Source organism: Hippopotamus amphibius, unplaced genomic scaffold, assembly GCF_030028045.1.
Source record: "Hippopotamus amphibius kiboko isolate mHipAmp2 unplaced genomic scaffold, mHipAmp2.hap2 H_2, whole genome shotgun sequence".
NCBI lineage: Eukaryota > Metazoa > Chordata > Mammalia > Artiodactyla > Hippopotamidae > Hippopotamus > Hippopotamus amphibius.
Window position 1 is genome coordinate 121,398 of NW_026648281.1, and position 15,208 is coordinate 136,605.

General features: G+C 41.4%; 1 protein-coding gene across 1 annotated transcript in view; it reads left to right on the top strand.

The window, feature by feature from the left end:
- LOC130843076 (uncharacterized) overlaps positions 1–15,208 on the top strand; it is a 280,003-nt gene that overhangs the window by 20,412 nt on the left and 244,383 nt on the right. Inside the window, 6 exon segments of the mRNA XM_057719733.1 lie at positions 4,877–5,191; positions 10,750–11,058; positions 11,151–11,468; positions 13,316–13,408; positions 13,486–13,800; positions 14,882–15,196. Of these exon segments, the coding sequence (XP_057575716.1) occupies positions 4,877–5,191; positions 10,750–11,058; positions 11,151–11,468; positions 13,316–13,408; positions 13,486–13,800; positions 14,882–15,196 (1,665 nt within the window).

Below are 15,208 nucleotides of genomic sequence, written 5' to 3' on the forward strand. Positions count from 1 at the left end.
CCTTCACCCATTTTGCCCACACCAACCCACCTCTGGCAACAACCAAACTGTTGTCTGTATTTCTGAACTCGTTATTTATTTATTTAATTTATTTTTAAGAATCCACGTATAAATGAGATCATATTTTTCTTTCTGTTTGGTTTATTTCACTTAACATAATGCCCTTATGGTCCATCCATGTTGTTGCCAATGGCAAGATTTTCTTCTTTTTTATGGCTGGATGTATGTACATATCACATTTTCTTTATCCATTCATCCATCAATGAAGATTTACGTTATTTGGTTTTTGTAAATAATGCTGCAATGACACATATCTTTTCAAGTTAATGTTTTCATTGCCTTCAGATAAATACCCAAAAGTGAGATTGCTAAATCACATGGCAACTCTATTTTTAATTTTTGAGGAACATCAACACTGTTTTCCATAGGGGCTGCACCAATTTACCTTCCCCCCAGCTGTGCACAAGCTCTTCTCTCCACATCCTCACCAACTCTTATTATTGCTTGTCTTTTTGATGAAAAGAATTCTGTGAGATGATATCTCATTTAGGTTTTGATTTGCACTTCCCTGATGATTAATAATATTCTGCACCTTTTCATGTACCTGTTGGCCAGCTGTGTGTTTTCTTTGAAAAAAATGTCTATTTAAATCAGATTTTTTTTTTTTGATGTTGAGTTATATGGGCTCTTTAAGTATTTTGGATATTAACCCTTATTTAAAATATAATTTGCAAATATTTTCTCCAATTCCATAGATTGACTTTTCATTTTCTTAAAAAATATTTTTTGAACACGAGATCTTTGCCCTTCCTTCCTTCCTTCCTTTCTTTCTTCCTTCCTTCCTTCCTTCTTCTTCCTTCCAAAAGTGCGAAGTCCTGACCACTGGACACCAGGGAGGTCCCTCATTTTGCTGATGGTGTCCTTTACTGTGAAGAAGGCTTTTAGTTTTATGTAGTCCCACTTGTTTATTTTTGCTCTTGTTGCTTTTGCTTTTGGCATCAAATCCAATAAATCATCACCAAGACTGATGTCAAGGGCCTTTTTTATCCTATTTTTTCTTCTAGGATTTTTATGGCTTCAGGACTTGTGATCAAGTCTTTAATCCATATTGAGTTAATTTTTGTGAATTGTGTAAGATAGTGTTCCAGTTTCATTCTTTTTCATGTCACTGTCCAGTTTTCCCAACACCGTTTATTGAAGACACTGTCCTTTTTCCATTGTGTATTCTTGGTTCCTTTATCAAAAATTAATTGACCATATATATTTCATTTTATTTCTGGGCTCTCTATTCTGTTCCATTGATCTCTGTGTCTGTTTTTATACCAATACCATACTGTTTTGATTAAATAGCTTTGTAATATAGTTTGAAATCAGGAAGCATGACACCTCTAGCATTGTTCTTCTTTCTCAAGATTGCTTTGGCAATTCGGGCTCTTTTGTAGTTCCATACAAATTTTAGAATGGTTTGTTCCATATCTGTGAAAATTTCCATTGGAATTTTGATAAGGATTACAGTGAATCTGTAGATAGCTTTGAGTAGTATGAGCATTTTTACGATATTAGGTCTGCGAATCCTGAGCACAGAATATCTTTCCACTTATTTGTGTCTTCTTCAATATCTTCCATCAATGTCTTATAGATTTTAGTGTACAAGACTTCCACCTCTCTGGTTGTTTTGGATATTTTATTCTTTTTGGTGCAATTGTAAATAAATAGAATTGTTTTCTTAATTTCTCCTTATGGCAGTTTGTTGTTGAAATGCAACTGATTTTTGCATATAGATTTTGCATCTTGTAACTTTACTGAGTGTTTTAGTTGTAACAGTTTTTGATGGAGTCGTTAGGGTTTGCTATACATAATATCAGGCAACCTGCAAATAGTGTCAGTTTTGCATCTTCCTTTCAGATTGAATGTCCTTATTTTCTTTTTCTTGCCTGATTGCTCTGGCTAGGAATACCAAAACTATGTTGAATAAAAGTGGTGAGAGTAGGCATCTTTGTCTTTGTCTGATCCCAGAGGAAAAGCTTTCAGTTTTTTACAGTCAAGTATGATATTATCTGTGGGCTTCACTTATGGCCTTTATTATGTTGAGGTGTGGTACCTCTGTACCTACTTTTTAAAGCATTTTTTATCACAAATGGATGTTGAATTTTGTCAAATGGTTTTTGTGCTTCTATTGAGAAACTATGATTTTTACCTTCATTTTGTTTATTTGATGTATCACATTGATTAATTTGTGAATGTTGAACCATCCTTGCATCCTTGGAACAAATCTCACTTGATCATGGTGCATGATCCTTTTAATGTATTATTAAATACAGTTTTCTAATTTAATTTTGTTGTTTCATCTAGAAGGGCTTTCATTTGAAGTACCTAATCCATTTACTGTAAATGTAATTACTGATGTTGTTGGGTTAGTATCTACCATTTACTTTTAATGACCCACCTGCTTTAGGTTCCTTTTTCACTTCCGTTTTTCCTTCTTTTGTATTAAACAAATCTGTTCTAATTCCAGATTTTCCTTTTTTCCTTTGATTTTCAGCAGCTTTACTAGATGTGGAGGTTTTCATTGCCTTCTATCCATTTTTAAAATTCTCAGTTACTAAATCTTCAAATATTACTTCTGCAGTTCTGTCTCTCTGTCTCTGTTTCTCACTCTCACCCTCCTCCTTCCCTTCTTTCTCCACCTTCTTCCCCCCCTCCACCTCCTACCCCTTTTCCTCCTTCCCCTCCTCTCCCAGCCCCGCTTCTCACCTCTTATCTCTAGGACTCCTGTAAGTCACTAATTCTGTGCTGAGTTCTATCAAAAATTCTTTTAAACCTATTCATTTAATTCTTCATTCTAGACATTTTCTTTTCAGTTGGCAATCATTCCTTTGATTTTTTTTGTAGTTACAATTATTTGTTAAATTTTTTTGTCTTTTCACCTGTTTATTCTCTCCTTTCCTCTTTTTTCCTAAATACATTGATCATAGTTAAAATCCTTATCTGCTGACTCCAACATCTGTATCATGTGTGTCTCTGCCCTCTCTTCTTCTTTTTTTTTTTTTTGCACTTTAATTTGTCATGTCATCCCATCTCTTCATATGCAGTGCAGTTTTTTTTTGAAAGCTAGAAATCATATATGAAAAACAAGATACTCCAGATATATTTTCTAACGCCTGAAAGGATTCATATTGTGTTTTGTTAAGCAGGTGGGAGAAGGGGTGCACATCACTCAAATATCTAAATATTACCTAGAACTGAGCTGTAACAAGTCTGGGTTGCAGTTTTAGTAGCATTCGGTCTGCCTCTGATTTTCCTCTGTCCCTATGGCATGGGTCTTCAGAGATTTCATTTGAGAGCCTAGATGTTTTGGTAGCTCACCACCCAAGAGAATAAGGGAATAGTCACTCTGCTTTCCAAGATTTTTTGAGATAGTTCTTTGGGCTCCTGCCCTTCACAGCTTGTATACTGGGCAGATATTTGAGGAGAAAACCTGCTATGGGAGAGAGGCTCTCAAGTCTCCAAATTGTTACTCCAGCACCAGGTAACCCCCAAATAATCCTGGTTTCTCTGTCCCAGCAGGAGTCCTCTGCTTGCCTGAGCCCAAATCCTGAGCCATTAACCTCGCACCAAATTGGGGAAGTCCCACAGAGAAAAAGAAGCTGCAGATCCTTGGCTAACATTGAAATGATCTCCACTCTTTAAAATTTTAATGTATTTAGTCCCTGTTGTGTCCAAAAATGTGTGATACCTTTACTTAAAAAAATTTTTTTTCCAGCTTTTAAAATTGTATCCAGAATGACCGCTAGCTGCTGTGAACACCTCCATTCTTCATGGAAGTAGAAAATTTTAGGTTTTATTCTCTACTTCATTATTAACTTGAAGTGCAACACTGATCGACATTATTTAACCTTTCTTTACATCACTGCTTATGCATAAAAGGAGAGAATAATACAGTGTGTCTGTCAATATTGTTTGTTTGGGTGCTTTTAGAGCAGGAATAGAACCTATTTCTGCTCTGTGGTAAAGTTAGAAATTCATTTTCCCCCTAGAGAACAAATAACCTCAAATGTTGAAAATAGCGATTCCTGACATGAAGTCCAAGGAAAGATTATATTTATTTGGGAGAAGATGCAACATTATCTGATTCCCAGTGGAATCTGGCTAATATCAATATCGTCTGCCATCATTTCTCATGCAAGGTTGTCCAGCCTGCTCAAAGAGATTATATATTTTTTGAAACTAAGTATCCAGATCTGGAGTTTGAAGCCTAGAGTCATAAGTGAAATATGCTGGGGTAAACCGTGGCATCTCACAGGTCATTTGCTTTTCAGTCCTGAGTGACGATACAAAGGAGAACTTCTAAATGGTAGAGGATTCATGGCTGCTCCCTGAGGCTTCTGATGAGGCCAGTTCCTGACTCCACTCCCCTTGATCTAATCTGTTTATCTATTAGGTCAACAGCAGCAAAGTGTGTGTGGTTTTTAAGGAATCCATCCAGCTGCCAGCCCATTCCTGTGACTCTGATCTCCTCTAACTGGTCAGGGTAAAGAGACTAGCATTTCCTGTATGTCTTTCTCAGATGCTATGCAGAACTCTACAAGTCAGAAGGTTAACACTCATAGGACCTGGGTAACCCCTTCTGTTTCACACTACTCAGTAGAGTAGTATTTCCTGCTTTTGCCCATTGCGCACTTCATTATTTTCTTATCACTGCTATGAGAAATCAGACCCAGGTGTTGACCTAGTGCAGTGACTCCATTTCTGACCTAGCAGGCTCTGCAGCCTAGGGGAGAGCCTCACCAACTGCTCAGGTGAGGGTCCCACAGGAACAGAAGACCCTTCTCATTCCCTGTGTCAGGGCCCTACTGTCCCATTTCTCTCTCCTCAGACAGCAGACAGGTCCACCTGGTGGACGGGGGCAGTCGCTGTGCCGGGAGAGTGGAGATCCTTCACCAGGGCTCCTGGGGCACCATCTGTGATGATGGCTGGGACCTGGACGATGCCCACGTGGTGTGCAGGCAGCTGGGCTGTGGAGAAGCCCTCAATGCCATGATGTCTGCTCACTTCGGGAAGGGATCAGGGCCCATCTGGCTGGATGACCGGAACTGCACAGGAAAGGAGTCCCACGTGTGGAGGTGCCCTTCCCGGGGCTGGGGGCAGCACAGCTGCGGGCATGACGAGGATGCAGGAGTCATCTGCTCAGGTACGGTCAGTGCATTGTCCAGTGGCTGAGAGAATGAAAGTTCCAAGGAAGCTTGTATCTGATCACTGGGGCAATAGGAGATGGATGAGCTACAGAGGTCAGAGACATCTACACACCCTCCCTGAGTGCACACTCCATCTGTGAGTGATGGGCTTCATTTACTTGCCTCTTTTAAGTCTGCTGTTTCTTCTCCAGTGACCTTACCTGACTTTTAATCTATTATCCCAATTCAAATTGATCTTAATTTTTTTTATAATTCATTGTTTTTGAAGAGTGAAACATTTGCAAATCACCACACACACACTTCCTTTGCATAGTGAGCCTATGGGAGGGAGGGACAAGAATGAGGATGCACTTTCCTCAGTGGAGTTGTTTCTGTAGGTACAGTGTGAGACTTTATTTTGCACTAGGTTAGCAGAAGTGGAAGCTCAGGGAATATCGTTAAAGAAATTGGAGAGGAATTTACAGGTTTGTGCCAAATTGCAAGTCTCCTTTGAAAATTTAGATGTAAATATTCATAGCTCTTTGGCAGGTAGGACCAGAGGACTGTGGATGAAATGCTCTTAGTCATAGGTTCTCCTTCCATTGTTACCAGAAAAGATTTTCTCTCTGTTTTTTCTTTTAAAACATCTGTATAAAGTCAAACTTTGAAGGAACACCATGCACTGGTAAGTCACTGTGTGCTGATAAGTCAATGGTGGAAGCAATAAAATATTAAGTTGTGTGTTGCATGGTAAAAGATTACATAGTTTTCACCTGATGACTTCAATGGTATAAGATAATTGCATTTGGGGGTTTATTTGATAGAAGTAGGAGTAAGGGGACAAATGTAATTTTTGAAGAAGGTGGAAGAGACTTATAGTAGCTGGGAAGGAGACGGATGGCAATGGGAGCTGACAAAGGCACATGTGGGGTTCTCTGGGCAGCACTGAGGGTCCAGGTGTGGTGTGGAAGATGCCATGTGTGCTTAGGGACCCACGATGTCTGTACAGCAAGAGACCAAACAAGGATATATCTGACCATGTTTTCATTTTGCCTTCGGTGGGGTTGATTCTTATAAATAAATAGCCCCCTGAAGGGGCAGTTTCCCTTTCTTTGGTTATCCAAGTCTCATAAACTCTTCAGAGGGCTTAACACTGTCTACTTGTTTTTCTCCTTCACCAGAAGTAAAGCCCCATAAAGATAAGAACATTGTTTTAGTGAGATTTACATTCCCAGCATCTACTAAAGTTCCTGGGACATGGTAAACTCTAAAAAGGTGTTTGTATTTGTAACAAAACCACATGAAAATGGACTCTTAATATTGCCTTCAAATAACTTTCTCCTACTTAAGTATCAGACCTATGCAGAGGGTTCAGATATGCCTGCTTTGAAGCCTCTCCTGTCTCTCCATTGTCATCATTTCCCAATCAGATGTTCATTTTTTTGCCTATTTTGGGCCTCTAAGGACCCACTTTCCTTGCACTTTCCTGCGCCTTGATGGAAAGGGCATGCTGATCACCTCTGGCTTTCAGATGTGAATGGGGAAACCAAGGGTAGAGTGCAAGTTTGGTCTTCCAGGAAGATACTTTGATCTTTGTGGATCTCTAAGTGGCCAAATACCATATGGAATGGAGACATTTCCTATACCTCAGGCAACACAGTACTCTATTCCAGTCAAAATAGTAGAAGTCCAGAGTGATGGATAAGGAGCCAGAAGGTACAGAGACAGGCGAGGCTGATGGTCAGAGCCCCTGAGAGTTGGTCTGGATGCAGATGCATCACAGCTGCAGGCAGGATAGAGAAGGCCGACTTGGTCAGAGGGAGAGAAATGAGCATGTGATGCAGATGATAGATGATAAAAACCAACCCAGTCACCCTTGCTCTCTTGCTTCCTTGGATAAAATCAAGCCCCAAAATTATAATAATGAGAGGGGACATTTCCTCTGGGTCCCAGAGCCCTAAGCAGAAGCTGAGATATAGAATATTGGGGCTCTCCCAGGTTCAAGCACAGGTGCCGAAAGAGTACTTTCCTGAAGACCTGGCCCCCTGCTCTCCCTCCTATGGCTCAGGTTGTTGTCTCTCTTGCAAATGGACTAAATTTGGGAAATGGGGGCCCCCTCTGTGAGAGAAGAGCAGAGGTGAAGCACCAAGAAGAGTGGGCCATGATGCATAGTGAACACCAAGCCTGGAGGAAGACCAGATGCTGTGCAGTAACCTGGGACATGAGAGCACAGAACAGACAGAAGAGGCTCAGTCTCTAACTCTGCAGCCTTGAACAAGTCACTCTCGTGACAGGCCCTCCCAGGCTCTGTCTTCTCGGGTCTAAAATAAGAACATATTGTTCAACACCTCCAATGTTATTTACAGCTTTGAACATCTGTTGATCTTAACCCTGAAAGAGGCCATATTTTGCTTGGTGTCTTACCCCTTTTGATTGAAGTAATGGTGTGTCTGTATCTCATCATGTTAATAACCCAACATGTGAACCTAGTTCTCCAAAGTGCAAGACACAGATTCCAAATTTTAGGGTTTTTTTTTTTTTTTTTTTTTGTCACCTTCAATTTTTGTTCTGTTGATCCTTTGGAGTTTCTGTGGTTTTAGGTTAAATATGTTGATTTTATATTCAGTAGTTTTTGATAAAACTGCTTTTCCTCTGCCATTTCTTTTGCTTGGGAAGACTTTTAGAAAAGTGTCCTGACATTTTTCAGGTCAGGTCAAGAAGACCGATTTCCATGAAAAGGGCAAGAAGCTGGACAGGATTTAGCCTATATTCACCCTAAAACTTTCACTCACTCTCCTCAGAGGAGCCAGTCAGGAGTTCAGTGAGGAGCCCCATGTCAGTCAGGGCTTCCTTAGCCCTTATTTGTGCAGAAACTTCACTTACTTTCCTAAAGCATATAAATGGTACCCAACCAGGGTGTGAGGTCCTTGGTGAGCCCAGATTCTATTTTATGTCAGATGACAACATCTATGGAACTACTGAATTATTAAAACTTCACTTCTCACTAACAATACCAATCTTGGGTAGATATTAAAATGTCCTTAGCAAATCATAGACCAGTGAGAGGGTTTCTGTCACATCACAGAGGCAAACCACTTCAGTCAGCATGGAAATGTGGGCACATGTTAGCTGACAAGCAGAAAAAAATTATGTTAATGAGAAAGCCCTAGAATGAGTCTTCTTCACAAGCAACACTATTCTTCAAAGAATATATATAATTCATTTTTCTCTCAGTGTCTTATGCTTCACTTCTGATATGTATAGATTTAACTTCTGTATAATTTATTTTGGAGATTTATATCAAGTAGGGATTTGATCTTGTTGTTTTAAAATCTATCCCTAAGTTATTCAGCACTCTTTATTAAACAGTCTATCTTCTTTAATGATTTAAAATATTATCTGCTTCAAACAGTAAATACTTATGTGTGTGTGTCTTTGAGTCTACTCGGTATTTATATTCTGCCCCTTTCACTCTATTGTTACACACAAACATAATTGGTTTTATTATTTTAATATCTAATCCCCTTACATCAGCCGTCTATTTCATAAATTTTCTTTCAATGTCACACACTTATTTTTGCACATAAATTTTAAAATCAAGTAGAAAATAAAAAAGAAATAATAATTTGTTTCAGAAGACTCTCTCCTGATGTCTGTAAGACGTTATTGATTATTCAGAATATATTTGAGTGTCTAACATGTGTCAGGCCAGGTAAAATAGCATACAAGCAATATCTCTTTCTTGTTCTTTCCAAATTTGTAATCTGGTGGGATTAATACAGAAAATAACAAAGTGTTGAGTAACAATCCTTTAATTACAATGTGTAGCTTATGACCAAACTCCCAACCAGAACAGACTGGGCTCCTAACCTGGGCCTCTCTGGGGAGGTGGAAATGGATAAATAACAAGAGGCAACCAGATCATCCTCTCACCATTCATACTTGTACAATTGCAAGCTAATCCTTTAAGTCTTTAATTTCTGTGGTGTATTTCCTGCTCTCTCCTGCTCTCTGTAGTAGATTTTTATTCAGGTAGAACACGCTTTCCGAATCTCCACATCATATGCTTCAAAGTTCACATACTTATGTATTCAGAGTCCTTTGCCAGAAAAAAAATTCCTCCATGCACATAAATAATCATGAGCATGCTCAGAAACCAGGCAAGGGTGTTAAAAAAAGTGTTCTTTATGATGTGGGGTTTTATTTTTTTCCATTGGATTACCTATTCTCCATCCAAAATATGGCCCCTGAAAGACCAAATCATGATCACGAATCTTTTCTTTGGTCTCCCCCTTTCAGTTTCATACTCTAGCCACTCCCACTTTAACCTACCACTCACCCCACCCGCACTCCACCTCTAGAGAAGTTCTTCCATTTGGAGTCTCCCTTCCATCCATCTGTAGCTCTGCAGATTGTTTTTTCTTGCCTGCAGTGGGAGAAATGGGAAAGGGTAGCAGGGTTAGGTGGTGGATGGGAGGAGCATAGGGGATAAAATGTGTTAAAAATCTTTCTATCTTTCATCCATTTTGAGCTTTTTGGAACTTGGAAATCTCTAAATTATATATGGCTTGTTTGCTCTCTGCTCTCTTCCTCTCCATCTCCTTTTTTCCATGCTGGCTATTTCTTGAGACTCCAAATAGGAAAGGAATATGCAGTTAGCATATACATAGGATTAAAATACATTAAATTACCTTCACTGTTAGCATTTGCTGAGATTCCCACGTCTTGGAAGAAAAACCCTAGTATGAAGTAATCCACGAACTCAGCTGTTTTGCATATTCCCACTGAGAACTCGCTCTCACCCAGGTTCACTGATAAATCCTAGGCTTTCAAGAAAGATGGCTGGGACGAGCCCATTCTTCTCCTATGACTCTGAGCTTTCTTCATATCCAAACTCATCTGTGGACAACTTCTTTTTACAAGCAACTCGCCAAAGAAATTCTTGGAATTTTCCACCATCAAAAATTATGAGAAAACACACATGAAATCATAATAGCAGGCTTGTTATAATATCTAGATTTCCTCCCTGAGCCGTAAGTATGTCTGTAGTTTGATGTGGACTCACAGATCCAGCCCTCAAGACTTTCCCTAGTCTCAGCAACTTGAGTATTGGCTCCTGAGAGAAAACTGGCCAGAATTCTAACCCCAGAAATCTCAGGATGGCCTTCTAACCTTGTCTGCCTCTTAGGCTTCGAACCTCTTGAATCCCATGGGCCTTTTTCACTCTGGGTTAGTTCAGCTCTGCACCCAAGTTTGATGCCCACCACAGAGAAGTTTTCTTGGGTCCTGTGTTTTCCAGGCCCCTGGATGAGCAATTCACATTCCTAACCAACCTCAAAATACACATTCTTGGAAATCAGCCATTCCAAACTGACCCTGGAAATCCTTGTGAATTTCTCTTTAGATACTCACTCATGGAAATGCAATTCTGACAATAATTGTCAAATTCTCTCTCCATGCCCCACTCCCAGAAAATAAAAGCTTTCACATTGTTGCCTGTGACATAATGTTGCAACTGTCAAACTAGGTTCATGAACAGTTATTAGGTTTATTGTTGTTGTTGTTTTTCTCTTAGGGTTTGTGCATCTGGTTGGAGGGGGTGGACCCTGCTCAGGGCAGGTAGAAGTGCATTCTGGAGAAGACTGGATTCCAGTGTCTGATGGGAATTTTACACTCCCCACTGCCTAGGTCATCTGTGCAGAACTGGGATGCGGCAAGCCTGTGTCTGTCCTGGGACACATGCCTTTCAGAGCAGCAGAGGGCCGGGTCTGGGCTGAAGAGTTCAGGTGTGAAGGGGAGGAGCCTGAGCTCTGGTCCTGCCCCAGAGTGCCCTGTCCAGGGGGCACTTGTCATCACAGTGGAGCTGTTCACCTTGTCTGTTCAGGTGAGATGCACATCAGGACATAACCTCCCTGCTTACAGAGTTCAGGTGAGAAAATCATGAGATTTTGCTGAAATCCTGTCTTCTTCTACCAGTGTATGCAGATGTCCGGCTCATGAGAAATGGCACCTCTCAGTGTGAGGGGCAAGTGGAGGTGAATATTTCTGGACGATGGAAAGCGCTCTGTGCCTCTCACTGGAGTCTGGCCAATGCCAATGTTGTCTGTCATCAGCTCGGCTGTGAAGTCGCCATCTCTACTCCTAGAGGACCACACTTTGTGGAAGGAAGTGATCAGATCTCAACAGCCCGGTTTCACTGCTCAGGGGCTGAGTCCTTCTTGTGGAGTTGCCCTGTGACTGCCCTGGGTGGTCCTGACTGTACCCATGGAAACACAGCCTCTGTGATCTGCTCAGGTAAGAGCGACGGAAGGGCTACTAGTACTCAGGATGCTCCTGGAATGACCTGTCTCCAAGAGCAGGGAGTATAGAAAACTGGCTTCATAAGCAAGATAGTTCATGGTGAAATATGGTTCTTTTCATTGTTCATTCATTTTTCAGGTCAGGGCAAGAAGTGTTAAGGGGAATAATATATTTTCAAGCAACATTATTATTCACTTATAATCATAGAAACAATGTATAAGCAATACGTGAATACATTAGTCATGTACCCTAACCCAGATCAACAAAGAGAACATTAACAGCACCAACAGCAGTCACTGTTGCCTCCCCATAGCTATGCCCTCCCTCCTCTCCATCAAAAACCTGCTTCCTAACTTCTATGACCATAGGATATTTTGTTGATTTTTGAACTTTGTATAAAATCATGCAATATGTCCTCTTTTGCATCTAACTTCTTTGACTCAATATTATGTTTGGGATTCACTCATGATGTTGTTTATAGCAGCACTTTATTCATTTCTGTTACTGTAGAGCATTCCCTTGAATGATCACTTCACCATGTATGGATACATTCAACTGATGGTAGAGATTTGAGTTGTTTCCAGTTCTTGAATATTACAAATAAGCTTACCATGACAATGACGTTGGATGCAAATATGTGTTATTTATTTAACCCTTGGTGTTTTATTTTCATTTTCTTAATGGTATGGTGTCCTTTGATGATCCAAGTTCTTAATCTTAAGGAAATATAACTAACCAACTTTTCCCTATATATTTAGTGTTTCTTGTTTCCTTTTTTAAATATTTATTTATTTATTTATTTATTTATTTATTTATTTATTTATTTATTTTTATTGGCTGTGTTGGGTCTTTGTTGCTGCGGGCTTTCTGTAGTTGCAGACAGTGGGGGCTACTCTTCATTGTGGTGTGCACGCTTTTCATTGCAGTGGCTTCTCTTGTTGCAGAGAAGGGCTGTAGGTGCACAGGCCTCAGTAGTTGCGGCACATGGGCTCAGTAGTTGTGTCTTGCAGGTTCTAGAGCGCAGGCTCAGTAGTTGTGGTGCACAGGCTTAGTTGCTCCCCAGTATGTGGGATCTTCCCAGACCAAGGATAGAACCTGTGTCCCCTGCATGAGCAGGTGAATTCTTAACCACTGTGCACCCAGGGAAGCCCCTTATTTCCTTTTAAAAAGAACTTTGCCTATGCCAAGACCATGAAAACATTCTCCAAGAGTGTATTATAGAAGTTTAATCATTTTCTCTTGCATATGTACTGATACACTCATTGTTTAGTTCTTATTTTCAGCTATTAAGTTTCTTAGCTCTAGAATTATATTTTATTTTATTTTATTTATCATTTTTCTGCCAAGATACACATTTTGTCAGTTAATTCCATGAGCACTTTAATCATGGCTATTTAAATTCTCTGTCAGGTAACTCTACTAGTTGAGTACCCTGGAGAATCATTTCTAGTGTCTCCTTTTTCTCTTGGTTTTTTGTGAGTTATATTTTATATAAGTATTTTTTTTAAAAGACAGGCATTGAAGATGAAAAAGTGTAGGAATCCTTTGGAAGGATTTTATTTTGCTTCTTCTACTTAGGGATAGATTTAGGGATAGAACAACTTATTTAACTCATTCTTGTGAATTAAATTGCATTCTCAGTGCAATGCTTGGCCTAAAACAAAAATTGTGGCATTGTCAAAGCGTAACTCTCCATAGAGAAGGAGTTCTCTAAAATTATGTTAACTTTATTGATGTGTTCCTGCTTTCATCTCAGAACCCATCACTAGGTTATTATTTAGCTCAGTTCAGGTTCCTGATATTCAACCCTCTAGGCCCTCTGATCATTGCTGTTTCTGCAGGAAACCAGACCCAGGTGCTGCCCCAATGCAACCACTCCCTGTCTGAACCAGCAGGCTCTGCAGCCTCAGAGGAGAGCCCCGCCAACTGCTCAGGTGAGGGTCCCACAGGACCAGAAGACCCTTCTCATTCCCTGTGTCAAGGCCCCATTGTCCCGTTTCTCTCTCCTCAGACAGCAGACAGCTCCGCCTGGTGGACGGGGGTGGTCACTGCGCCGGGAGAGTGGAGATCTTTCACCAGGGCTCCTGGGGCAACATCTGTGATGATGGCTGGGACCTGGACGATGCCCACGTGGTGTGCAGGCAGCTGGACTGTGGAGAAGCCCTCAATGCCACGGGGTCTGCTCACTTCGGGGCGGGATGAGGGCCCATCCGGCTGGATGAACTAAACTGCACAGGAGAGGAGTCCCACGTGTGGAGGTGCCCTTCCCGGGGCTGGGGGCGGCACGACTGCAGACACAAGGAGGATGCGGGGGTCATCTGCTCAGGTGTGTGCTGCACATTGTCCACAGCCTGGGGGAAGGGGTGGGGCATGGAGCATGGGGGTCTGAGCCCTGAGGGAGAGTTGCTGAAAGGGCCAGAGAAGGAAGCTTCCTCCCGTGGAGCCTGTTTTCTAGCAGATGAGAAGATTAGGTGCTTTCACTTCCTTCTGCAGCAGCTGAGGTTCTGGTCCTTTCTTCTCAGCAATATTTCCTGGCAGAGCCATTTCTTACAGTTTCCACTTGAAAGCAGGGCTCACTCTTCAGTTACCTATGGTAGTAAAATCTTGAGAATGACATCGTAATGAAACCACAAATTTATTATTTACAGTTCTGCATGTTGGAAGTGTGACAGTGGTCTCAGTAGGCTAACATCCAGGTGTCCACAGGGCTGCATTCTTGCTGGAGGCTCTGGGGAGGAATCCTTTTCCCAGCCTTTTCTAGTTTCTAAATGTGCCCTGCATTCCTTGGCTCAGAGCCTGCTTTCTTCCTCCTCAGACAGGTAAGAGTGCTGCTTCTGACTGTTCGTCCTTAGTCACATTTCCCTCTGACTGGAGCTGGGACTGGTTATCCATTTCTAAGGATAGTGGGCCTAAGGATGTGATTAGACTGGGCTCATGTGCTTAATCTACAATATTCCAGCTGAATCTCAGCATCCCAAGTCCTTATGTGAATCATATCTTTAAAGTGACTTGTGCCAGGTAAGGCAACTTATTCACACGCTCCAGGGACTAGGATGTGGACATTTTTGTGTCCATTATTCTGCCTACCTCCCCAATATTTGCACCACATCCCTTTCACACACTCTTTTAGAGGTTTTCTTGGGACGACGGATTCAGCTCCCTCTCCTTGCTGGTGCCCGTGTTGGTCTTCCTCTCTGCTTGTATCCACTATGTTGATGTGGTAGAAACAGGAAAAGAGATATAAATGGATAAAATCAGATAAAAGTAAGTCAAATTTCATTCTTGTCACCTAGTGAGTGTCTCCTCAGCTGGGTCAGGGATGAGTGTCACAATTTCTGGGAGAGAGGAAAACCCAGAGCACTGAGTGGAGTGCTCACTGTGTCCTGTTTCCTCCCTTTCAATTTCAGAGTTCCTGGCCTTCAGGATGGTGAGCGAGGACCAGGAGTGTGCTGGGTGGCTGGAAGTTTTCTACAACGGGACCTGGGGCAGTGTCTGCCGCAGCCCCATGGAAGACATCACCTTGTCTGTCATCTGCAGACAGCTTGGCTGTGGGGACAGTGGAATCCTCAACTCTTCTGTTGCCTTTAGGGAAGGTTCTAGACCCCGGTGGGTAGATTTAATCCAGTGCCAGAAAACTGATGCCTCTCTCTGGCAATGTCCTTCTGATCCTTGGAAATACAGTTCATGCTCTTCAAAGGAGGAAGCCTGTATCTCATGTTCAGGTGACTTACTGT